The 12,147-nt window shown below is 48.7% G+C and overlaps 1 protein-coding gene across 3 annotated transcripts in view; it reads right to left on the bottom strand.

Moving 5' to 3' along the window:
- LOC121274599 (cathepsin L-like) overlaps nucleotides 1-12,147 on the bottom strand; it is a 75,614-nt gene that overhangs the window by 32,561 nt on the left and 30,906 nt on the right. For 2 of the 3 annotated variants that reach the window (XM_041181934.1, XM_041181935.1), the window contains exons 5-9: nucleotides 9,282-9,448; nucleotides 7,243-7,342; nucleotides 7,029-7,109; nucleotides 5,991-6,110; nucleotides 5,219-5,283 (exon numbers count right to left, since the gene is read on the bottom strand). In XM_041181934.1, coding sequence (XP_041037868.1) covers nucleotides 5,219-5,283; nucleotides 5,991-6,110; nucleotides 7,029-7,109; nucleotides 7,243-7,342; nucleotides 9,282-9,448 — 533 coding nt within the window. The remainder of the gene's footprint in view (nucleotides 1-5,218; nucleotides 5,284-5,990; nucleotides 6,111-7,028; nucleotides 7,110-7,242; nucleotides 7,343-9,281; nucleotides 9,449-12,147) is intronic. The other variant, XM_041181937.1, reaches the window with a different exon arrangement.

Genomic DNA, 12,147 nt, shown 5'->3' with positions numbered 1-12,147 from the left:
CATTCACTCACTCGTTCACTCGTTCATTCATTCACTCGTTCATTCACTCACTCGTTCACTCACTCACTCGTTCACTCACTCACTCATTCACTCACACATTCATTCACTCACTCACTCGTTCATTCACTCACTCGTTCATTCACTCGTTCATTCACTCACTCGTTCACTCGTTCATTCACTCACTCGTTCGTTCATTCACTCACTTGTTCATTCACTCACTCGTTCATTCATTCACTCGTTCATTCACTCATTCACTCGTTCATTCACTCATTCACTCGTTCATTCACTCAATCGTTCATTCATTCATTCACTCATTCATTCATTCACTCATTCATTCACTCATTCATTCACTCACTCGTTCATTCACTCACTCGTTCATTCATTCACTCGTTCATTCACTCATTCACTCGTTCATTCACTCAATCGTTCATTCATTCATTCATTCACTCATTCATTCATTCACTCATTCATTCATTCACTCATTCATTCATTCACTCACTCATTCATTCACTCATTCATTCACTCATTCATTCATTCACTCATTCATTCATTCACTCACTCATTCATTCACTCATTCATTCACTCATTCATTCACTCACTCATTCATTCACTCATTCATTCATTCACGGGACATGGGCGTCGTTGGCTAGGCTAGCATTTATTCCCTATCCCTAAGTTGCCCCCTTGCTCAGAGGGGCATTTAAGAGTCAACCACATCGCTGTGGGGTCTGGAGTCACGTGTAGGCCCAGACCAGGGTAAGAACGGCAGATTTCCTTCCCTAATGGGGGCATTAGTGAACCCGGGCGGGATTTTTACAACGACTGATGATGGTCGTCATGGTCACCGTCAAGACTTTAAAAAAAAAATTTCAGGTTCTTATTTTATTGAATTCAAATCCCACCACCTGCCGGGGCGGGGTCCAAGCCCAGAGGCATTACCCTGGATCACTAGCCCAGCGACAATAAAACCACCATCATCGCCTCCCCATGGGCAACCTCAGGGAATGCGGCTCCTCCTGATGGAGCGCTGACACCCCTGGTAACTGGCCGGCTAACCGATCTTAAATTAAACTCCGGGGCCAGCGTGACAGCCCTGCCAGATGAGGAGTCGAGGCTCGAGGCCTTTGGGTTTCAATAATGGACACTCCGATTTATGGGGTTGGGGGTGGGGGGGAGTCTCACCCATGGTCCTCCTCACGATCCTTGAGCCGCTGATGTATTGCGGCAAACAGATCTTCAAGCTGCCTGGGGTCAGCCTTTCTCCTCCTCTGAGCAGGGTCGCCTGCGTTGCCCCCGATCGCCTCCAGGTGGCAGGAGATGTCCAGACTCCCACCGTCGCTAGCCAGCCGAAACAGCACAGCCCTGAGTCCTCAAACGCTAAAGGGGTGTGTTCGAGGCCTGATTTCACCTGCGGCCTCCCTTCTCTGTTTGTGGAGCAGGTTTGCCTGTCATCATTCCCTAGATCCTGGACAGATTCAGCCCATCGCGCAAGAGATGACCAGAGCACCTCCCGGTGGAAGTGGTACTGGAGAAGGGTCAACAGCCTGAGCAGCCTCTACCGCCAACTACTGCGCTGGTACAGTCGGTAGACACCCCAACCAACCACTGAGCACACATGGCAACTCCCAGTCAGCGTGCCAGAACCACAAGGGGGTGCTGGAACCTCGCAGGAGCCTCACACCATCAACAACGACAAATCGGAGGTGAACGCGCTAACTGAAATCTCCTTGCCTTGGGAATGTCCTTCTTCAGCCCGAGGGAGCTTCCCGACAGCCTAAACAGGAAAAGGGGAAAAGACCCTGCCAAGCAGACGGATACCATTTTCGTCCGCCCAGGAAGAAACGATCAAGAGTGTTATGGCCAGTGCAGTTGGTAAAGTGGAGTTATTTAAAAATCCCAGAGGGAAACTGTAAACAACTGTCACAACCTATAATTTTTAAGTGTTCCGTTTGAGATGCGACTCTAAATTCAGGAATCGGACCACCAGCTCTCGAGGTTTTACATTAAATTAAATGAAACATTTTATTAATTTACACATGTTAAAATATATATACACATGGCTACAAATTACCACTATCATAACTTATAACAAATTCCCAAACTAATCTCCTTTAAGGCAACAGCAACCCATAGACTTAACCACGCACCAGGCAAAGCATTTTCACCTGACGGATTCAAAATGAGGCTCTTTTCACTTCCTGTGCAGCCAGCTGGAGGCCTTTTAACCTCACATAGCCTCTGCCCTGCACACACGAAAACTGCTAAAGTTATACCTACCACCACTGAGTGAATGTAAATTAGCAACGTGTCACTAGCCTCTTTGAAATTCACCTTTTAACAACGAAACCCCTTTCATAGCATCAATTTTATTAGTAGCATAAACATATTGCTTGGTGGTTGCTAGACAGGCTTCAGATTTCACCCTACTTCTTGAATACTCCATTCAAAAAATGCAAATACACTTTACCTCTCTGTTTACTTTTCAAAACTAGTATATATCGCAGCAATAATAAAAACAAAAAACTGCGGATGCTGGAAATCCAAAACAAAAACAGAATTACCTGGAAAAACTCAGCAGGTCTGGCAGCATCGGCGGAGAAGAAAAGAGTTGACATTTCGAGTCCTCATGACCCTTCGACAGAACTATGTGAATCCCAGGAAGGGTTGAAATATAAGCTGGTTTAAGGTGGTGGGGGGGGGGGGGGGGGGGTTGGATTGGGTGGGGGGAGAGAAGTGGAGGGGGGGGTGTGGTTGTAGGCAAAAGCAGTGATAGAAGCAGATCATCAAAAGATGTCACAGTCGGCAGAACAAAAGAAAACATAGGTGTCGAAGTTGGTGATATTATCTAAACGAATGTGCTAATTAAGAATGGATGGTAGGGCACTCAAGGTATAGCTCTAGTGGGGGTGGGGGGAGCATAAAAGATTTAAAAATATTTAAAAATAATGGAAATAGGAGGGAAAAAGAAAAATCTATATAATTTATTGGAAAAAACAAAAGGAAGGGGGAAGAAACAGAAGTGGGGTGGGGATAGAGGAGGGAGGTCAAGACCTAAAGTTGTTGAATTCAATATATCGAAACACCCATACCAGCTGACTTTAATCCAATTAAGACACACCCACAGACTAATCCTCTATTTTAAAAGAAAAATATTTTCCAATAATATTATATACATTAATACCTTCATAACAAGAGTAACACCAACCTTGCACCACCTGACCAACCAGGAGTGGCTTAACATCAAGCAATTGAATGAAACGGATGAAACCATACCCAAATGCTGGTCCAACCTCTAAACCAACAACAAGAACAGGAAACACCAGAGCCGACCACTCTCCTGACTGAACGGCGAACAAGATATGGGAGGGTTATAAGGGCCTCCAGGTCGCCTGAACCTCTAACTTCAAGGGCTTGAATGGGGGAGATAGGGTATGGAGAATGTTGTTAGTGTTTAATGTTGGAATAGCATTAATGTTGTAACAACAAGGTCAATGTGCAATGTACGACTAAAGTAACTCCATATCCATAGGATAAAGACTTGGGGGGAGGTGTAGTATTAGGGTCTGATACATACAGGGTTAATGTGGAACTGAGTATAGTACTGCCCAGACAGCGATGGATGAAGGCACAGGGCCCAGAGCCATGGTCAGTCTAGAGATGGGCAGAGATGTGTAAAGACCCAGGATGGAGTCAACTCTATACCTGTACCCTCTGCTTTGCACAGCTATGAGTTGCTAATAAAGGCTTGCTGTTAATATACTCAAGATTACGAAGCCTACTTCATGGCGTCCGAAACAGGGTTCTTCAAACTCTACGTTCCCAATCTTATCTTGTAAAGGTTGGAAATGGAATAGTGAGAAGAAACAGAAGCACACTCATATCTACAAGAAGGAGTGGAATCAATGGAATGGATTAACCGCCCAGATGTTCAGGAGGACAACCTGAACAGAGAACTGGGAGTCTCTGATGATTCACATACTACTCCACCGAGTTCGAGAGAGAACATGGAAAACTTGGATCCTATATAACCTCTGAGACCGCTAAGAACAAGGTCAGGGAGATTGGTGAAACCACCTCAGTGGTTATATCTGTGAACCAGGGATGAAGGCGGAGACTTCGGGGTGTTGGGGAGATAGGGAAGAGTGGGGAGGTGCTGGTGGTGTGATGTAGGATAACATAAATAATAAATTTATAGAGTCAGAGGCTTGGGGGAGATGTAGAATAATGTAAACAATATATTTAATAGAATCAGAGACCTAGGAGAGATGTAGTACAATGTAAACAATATATTTAATAGAGTCAGAGACTTGGGAGGAGATGTAGTATAATGTAAGTAATATATTTAATAGAGTCAGAGACTTGGGGGAGTTGTAGTACAATGTAAATAATATACTTAATGGAGTCAGAGACTTGGGGGGAGATGTAGTACAATGTAAGTAATATATTTAATAGAGTCAGAGACTTGGGGGAGATGTAGTATAATGTAAATAATATTCTTAATAGAGTCAGAGACTTGGGGGGAGATGTAGTATAATGTAAGTGATATATTTAATAGAGTCAGAGGCTGGGGGAGATGTAGTCTGATGTAAATAATGTATTCAATAGAGTCAGAAACTTGGGAGAAATTTAGCACAATGTATGTAATGTATTCAATAGAGTCAGAGACTTGGGGTGAGATGTAGGATAAAGGGTTAATGTTAAATATGTAAATAAATAACCTACATCATCAGTGAAGCAAGATCACATGACAACAGAGTATGCCAAGAGACAGTTCTATGTAGAGCCTCGTGCTAAGCCTTATCCGGTGCATTATTAGTAGAATGTTCGATAAATGGTGAAGTTTATCAACAGCCTTGCCTCCAGCAGTATCTATCAATTCAGAACATGGACAACCCACAACAATGACAACAGAAATGGCAGTGAATCAGTTCAAAGTGGAACTCCCCTCTTGTCCGGCCAGCTACCCGGGGAAGCCCAGCAGGAGCCCACAGCTCGTCGGCCTGGCGATAATGAAGCCTGAGGCCCAGATGTGAGCCTCGGGCCTACCGATGAGGGATCACTCCCAGCTGGGGGACAGCAGCCCAGAGAGAGGGACCCAGCTCACCGGCTGGCATGCTTAACCGCCGTTGTGCCCAGTTAGTGGTGATGTGGCACTGGTGGAGTCAGGGAAATACGCCCATAAAGGAAGGATAGGGCAGGAATGGACAGAGGGTCTTACCTGCAGGCCGGTTGCATTCATGGTAACTACGATTGGGCCTGAATTAGCCACCCAAATTTTCATTTCTGAAACAGAATTTGAGAGTGTGAGGGGAAAGCTGAGATGAGTCCATTCAGCCCATCTCCCACCCCCTAATCCCATCAGTTAGGGGCATTCAGACCAAGATTCCTTTTTTGGTCAGGTGAACATATTAAGATCCCGGGGCGATAATTGAAGAGGGTTGGGGGGTGGGTGATGAAGTTCTCAATGTTTCCCTGTCTAGCCCCCTCACCGACCAACACCTAAAAATCAGATGACCCGGCCATGACCTCATTGAGCGTTGTGGGATCCTGCTGTGCGCAAACTGGCTGCCGCGTTTCCTACGTTGCGACAGTGACCACGCTCCGAATGCCCCTCCTTGACTGTAAAGCGCGTTGTCGTCGGGGTTGGTGGGGTGGGGGGGGGGTGTGGGTGGTGGGTGGGTGGGGTGGGGGTGGGGCGACTTGAGGCTGTGAAAGGCGCTATAGAAATGCGGGCCTTCAGTCTCGGCTTCTCGTCACAGGTCAGTTGCCTCTTAGTGGGCTGCAAATGGTGGTGTTGGGGGGGGGTGGTTTGGAGGGCGTGGTGTTGGGTGGGGGTGTGGGTGGTGGGGGTGAAGGGGTGTGGTGTAGGGGGTCAGGGGTCAGGGGCGTGATGTAGGGGGTCAGGGGTCAGGAGCACGGCGATGAGGAATCTACTCACTTGCGCCTCCCCTTCCTGCCAAAACTTTGACCTGTCTTGACCGGCAACTCACCCTCTTCACGTGGTTGGATGTTTCGAAATGTCCGAATTTTTGCAATGGCTTCGGACGGTTTGAAAGCGCAGTGACCATTTCTGGCTTTGTACGGATACTCGCTCTCAGACATCATTCCCCCTGTTGATAGAAGGAGCAGAGTTTTTCTTTAAAGGGAGGATAGGCTTCAGCCCAACGACCTACATCTTGGTTAGTGCTTAAATCCCATCATGGTCTCCCCCTCCTCCTCCCTATCTCCCTAATCTCCTCCAGCCCCCACAACCCTCCAAGATCTCTGCGCTCCACCAATCCCAGCCTCTTCAGAACCCCTTGATTTTAATTGCCCTACCATTGGCGGCTGGACCTTCAGCTGCCTGGGACCCTCGGCTCTGGAATTCCCTCCCTAAACCTCTCCGCCTCTCTCTCTCTCTCTCTCTCTCTCTCTCTCCTTTAAGATGCTCCTTAAAACCGACCTCTTTGACCGGGCGTTTGGCTACCAGGCCCCTAAATACCTCCTCCCGTGGCCCGGGGCCGAGTTTCATCTTACGCCGCTCCTGCAAAGCACCTTGGGGCATTTTACTATTTTAAAGGCGCTATATAAATACAAGCTGTTGTTGTTGACCACCGCCTTCTCAAGAGCGACTTTAGGGAGGGCAACAAAAACGCTCCCCTTGCCCATCGACACCTCCTCAGAATAAACGCGAGGAAGGAACAAGAGCCCAGAGACAATAAGGCCGGGGATCGGGGCAGTAACGGCACATTAAACCCATCGCAGCAAGTTAGGGCTGGTGCTTAGTGGCGTAAGGAACATTTTTTTGAGGAGGAGCATTATGTTCCTGCTCTGACACTCAACCTCCCTGGGCCAGAAAGGGAGCAATTTAAAACAGTGGCTCTCCTTCCTTCAAGTTGTGAATTCTTCTTGGGGGCTTTTATTCTCTCAAAGTGAAAAATCGACATTTCCTACTCTTACTCTTCCTATCTGCGCCTTTCTTTCTCTCCGTCATTAATCTAATCTTCTTTCCCTCTCTTTGTTTCTCTTTCGGTGCCTCATTTCCTTACCTAGACTGATAACAGCTTTGAAAGCGTTGTAAGGGTGGCCTCCATAGCAGCCAGTACTCCGAAAATCACAATCAAGAATCTCTGAGTGAGGGTGAATGAATTGAGAACGTGATTAGACTCCCAGTCACGGTAAAGTACCTCGAAGCAAAAGGGCCACAGAATTCAAGAATGATGACGCAAGGTGGGGGTGGAGGGAAATGCCCCTCCCAATTACCTTGCTCCGACAGTTCCCTCAGCTGCTTTGTCTTGATGTACCACATCGACTCGATATTAGCCACAGAACCGAAGGCCCAACATGATCCACAACCGAACCCCTGATGAATGAGACACCATTAGTGGTAGGGTTGCCAGGGCACTGATTTGCTTATACTCTTCCCCCTCAACGCCAACCTCTCTGTCGCCATCCGGCACAACGACACCCTGAGATCTCACTCCGCCCTCAGCTCCTTGCCCTCCACTTCCAACTCCCCCCCCCCCCACCCGCCCACAGCAGCCCCACACTCCCCCGAGATCTCAGCGTTCCTCCAAGGCCCAGGGGCTTGGACAGTTTTATCGCTCCATCATTGGCGGCCATGCCGTCAGCTGCCTGGGGCCCCAAGATCTGAAAATGCTGGACCAGCGTTTATTGCCCATCCCTAATTGCCCCTTGAGAAGGTGGGAGTGAGCCGCCTTTTTGAGCCGCTGCAGTCCCTGTGGTGTAGGTACACCCAACGTGCTGTTAGGGAGGGAGTTCCAGGATTTTGACCCAGCGACAGTGAAGGAACGGCCGATATATTTCCAAGTCAGGATGGTGAGTGACTTGGATGGGAACTTGCAGGTGGTGGTGTTCCCCATGTGTCTGCTGCCCTTGTCCTTCTAGATGGTAGAGGTTGTGGGTTTGGAAGGTGCTGTCGAAGGAGCCTTGGCGAGTTGCTGCAGTGCATCTTGTAGATGGTACACACACTGCTGCTACTGTGCGTCGGTGGTGGAGGGAGTGAATGTTTGTGGATGTGGTGCCAATCAAGCAGGGCTGCTTTGTCCTGGATGGTGTTGAGCTTCTTGAGTGTTGTGGGAGCTGCACTCATCCAGGCAAGTGGGGAGTATTCCATCCCACTCCTGACTTGTGCCTTGTAGATGGTGGACAGGCTTTGGGGAATCAGGAGGTGAGTTACTCATCGCAGGATTCCCAGCCTCTGACCTGCTCTGGTCCAGTTCAGTTTCTGGTCAATGGTAACCCCCAGGATGTTGATAGTGGGGGATTCAGTGATCGTAATGCCATCAAGGGGTGATGGTTGGATTCTCTCTTGTTGGAGATGGTCATTGCCTGGCACTTGTGTGGTGTGAATGTTTTTTGCCACTTGTCAGCCCAAGCCTGGATATTGTCCAGGTCTTGCTGCATTTGGACATGGACTGCTTCAGTATCTGAGGAGTCGCGAATGGTGCTGAACATTGTGCAATCATCAGCGAACATCCCCACTTCTGACCTTATGATGGAAGGAAGGTCATTGATGAAGCAGCTAAAGATGGTTGGGCCGAGGACACTACCCTGAGGAACTCCTGCAGTGATGTCCTGGAGCTGAGATGACTGACCTCCAGCAACCACAACCATCTCCCTTTGTGCTAGGTATGACCCCAACCAGTGGAGAGTTTCCCCCTGATTCTCATTGACTCCAGTTTTTCTAGGGCTCTTTGATGCCACACTCGGTCAAATGCGGCCTTGGTGGCAGGAGCAGTTACTCTCACCTCTGCTAAACTTCTGCGCCTCCATCTCCTCTTTCAAGATGTTACTTAAGACCAAACCTTTCGAGCAAACATTTGAGCACTGGACCCTAATATCTCCTTATGTGGCTGAGGGACAAATTTCCTGTCATGTCGCTCAGCTGAAACACTTTGAGAGATTTTGATACATAAAAGGCGCTACATAAATGCAGCTGTCATGATTGGAGATTGAGGCAGGGATAATCATAAATGCCAAACTGAATGGCAGTCATGAATCCGGCAGAAATTCTCAACAGGGCAACCAAATTGAAAAATCAAATGAACCCGAAGGGAATATTTGATGTCGAGGGAACTTCACTCTCTATCTAACCCCGTGCTGTACCTGTCCTGGGAGTGTTTGATGGGGACAGTGTAGAGGGAGATTTACCCTGTATCTAACCCCGTGCTGTACCTGTCCTGGGAGTGTTTGATGGGGACAGTGTAGAGGGAGCTTTACTCTATATCTAACCCCGTGCTGTACCTGTCCTGGTAGTTTTGGATGGGGACCGATTATACCTGATCTTTCACTCGGGTCACTGCTCCCAGCTTCCTCCAGTCAACGAAATGGGGCAGAGACATGTTTGTCAGCGGCCCAGACACCTCTGCTGAAAGCATCTCCTCTGGCCAAGTGTCATTGTTATTACTGATCACTGGGTTGAGGTAAGAAGCACCAAATTCTTCATCTGTGAAAAGAAAAATAATTGAAGAAACTCTGCAACCAGTCTACAGACAGCTCATTGTGCCAGGCAGGAGTGAAGCTCATGTCTCCAGGGTTGGAGAGAAGCTGAACGATGCATGGGGAGCAGTTCAGTTAATGCAGAGAGACTGGAGAAGCCGGGAATATTCTCCTGAGAGCCGAGAAGGATAATGGGGAATTTAATCGAGGTATGCAGAATCATGAGGGGTTTGGATCGAGCAAATAAGAAGAAACTGATTCCAGTGGCAGGAGGGTTGGTAACCAGAGGGGACACAGATTGAAGAGAATCGGTAAAAGGACCAGAGGGGGGAGATGAGGAGAATGTTTTATTACACAGCGAGTTGTGATCTGGAAGGCGCTGCCTGAAAGGGCGGCGGAAGCAGATTCAATAGGAACTTTCAAAAGGGAAATTGGACAAATACTTGAAGGAGAAAAATTTACAGGAATATAGGGAAAGAGTGGGATATGGTAGGGGGAGGACAGGACTAGTTGAATACTCTTTTGAAGGGCCAGCACAGAGGTGATGGGCTGATTGGCCTCCTGTGCTATTTGGATGCCCCAATCTCCAAGCTCGGGTCTTTCACGTTAGTGCGAGTTAGGGTCTGGGCTGCAGTTTTGGAGGAGCTGTATTTCACCCAGGGCGGTGGATGATGGACCTCTCTGAGATCTCCCCATCTCCCCCTCTCCCCACCTCAGCAGCATCTGCTCTGGGTTTGGGAGATGGGCTGCTCACCGCAGACACAGACCGACTCCGGAGATCCCTTCCCCCATCTCTTTCAGCTGCCTCATGTTCACCTGCTGCCCCCGCTGGAGCTGGTCAGCAGGCGAACTGTGTGGTAGGGGTCATGCTGGGCCTGTAACCCAGACCGGACTAATGGTCCTGGAGGCACAGGTTCAAATCCCCACACGGCTGCACCTGGTGGAGTTTAAATACGAGGAATTCATCAAATCTGGAATTGAAAACTACTCAATTATTATAAAAACCCACCTGGTTCACTAATGTCCCCTTTAGGGAGGGAAATCTGCTGTCCTTACCCGGTCTGGGCCTACACGTGACTCCAGACCCCACAGCGATGTGGTCGACTCTTACCTGCCCCCTGGAATGGCCGAGCGAGACACTCAGTTATTCCAAACGGCTACAGGAAAGTTGAACAAGAAGAAAACTGAATGGACCACCCAGCAATAACCTGCACCACCCAAAAAATCAGGGGTCCAAGATGGCTGCTCACACCTGCTTCTCTGGGGTAATTAGGGATGGCCAATGGACTACCCACTGATCCCCACATCCCATGATGGAATCAAGGGAATCTATGAACACTTGCCCAATCTGTGGGGACTGAGAGTTCATTCACAGCCGACCTGAAATGGACCCCTTTTCTCCTTGGCTGAGCAGGAAGTGCATTCGGCTCCACATCAAAAGGTGGTGGGTTCGAGTCCCACACGAGCGACTAGCCCCAAACATTCAGGCCAGCTTTACCAGGGCTGAGGGAGCACTTGTTGTCAGAGGGTCAGTACTGAGGGAGCACTCGCTGTCGGAGGGTCAGTACTGAGGGAGTGCTGCACTGTCGGAGGGTCAGTACTGAGTGAGTTCCGCACTGTCGGAGGGTCAGTACTGAGGGAGTGCTGCCCTTTCGGAGGCTCAGTACTGAGGGAGTGCTGCACTGTCGGAGGGTCAGTACTGAGGGAGTGCTGCACTGTCGGAGGGTCAGTACTGAGGGAGTGCTGCACTGTCGGAGGATCAGTACTGAGGGAGTGCTGCACTGTTGGAGGGTCAGTACTGAGGGAGTGCTGCACTGTCAGAGGGTCAGTACTGAGGGAGTGCTGCACTGTCGGAGGGTCAGTACTGAGGGAGTGCTGCACTGTTGGAGGGTCAGTACTGAGGGAGTGCTGCACTGTTGGAGGCTCAGTACTGAGGGAGTGCTGCACTGTCTCATGAGCTGTTTTTCTGTTGAAACATTAAGCTGAAGTCTTGTCTGCCCTCTTGGGTGTAAAAGCTCCCACAGCCACTGTTGGAAGATCCAGTGGGGAGTTCAACCCAGTGGGCCCAATATTTATCCCTCAACCAACATCACTAAAAACCGATGATCTGGTCGTTAACACATTGCTGGTTGTGGGATCTTGCCATGCACAAATTAGCTGCTAGATTTCTGACATTAAAACCCTGGGCCTTCCTGAGGTTGTGAAAGGGGATATATAAATGCAAGCCTTTCTCAGTGTGAGATTTTATCATGTGGTACGCTGCAGTCGGTGCCTCTCACACTGTGAGATTGTTACTGTTCTCTCCCGGCAGGGGAGGGATCGGACTGAGGGACATTCCCACCGATATGGGATAATCCCAATACCCCCCCGTTCAAGGGAAGAGAATTCCTGCTTTTTCACATCAAGTGTGAACGGCTGAGATGGTAATGATGGAAATATTCAGGATTAAATTGGAAGGTGGAGGGGTTGAAGGGACAAGGAGATGTCGGGTTAGTGTAACAGGGGCCTCAGTGTGATTGCAATGATTTGCTTGGCTGGGCAGTAAATGCCAACACAGAGTGGATGGGCTGAATGGCCTAGTTTCCATATTGTAACATTGATGTGTATCTATATTTATGACCTTTTCTCTTCAGGGAATGTCCCTCCGCTCCATATGGAAGACCAGACTGTTGTCCGTTAGTTGGCTTCACAGCCAATGTAGCCCAT

This window comes from Carcharodon carcharias (assembly GCF_017639515.1).
Source record: "Carcharodon carcharias isolate sCarCar2 chromosome 37 unlocalized genomic scaffold, sCarCar2.pri SUPER_37_unloc_1, whole genome shotgun sequence".
In the NCBI taxonomy this organism is placed as follows: domain Eukaryota; kingdom Metazoa; phylum Chordata; class Chondrichthyes; order Lamniformes; family Lamnidae; genus Carcharodon; species Carcharodon carcharias.
This window is presented reverse-complemented; position numbering and strand designations above follow the sequence as displayed.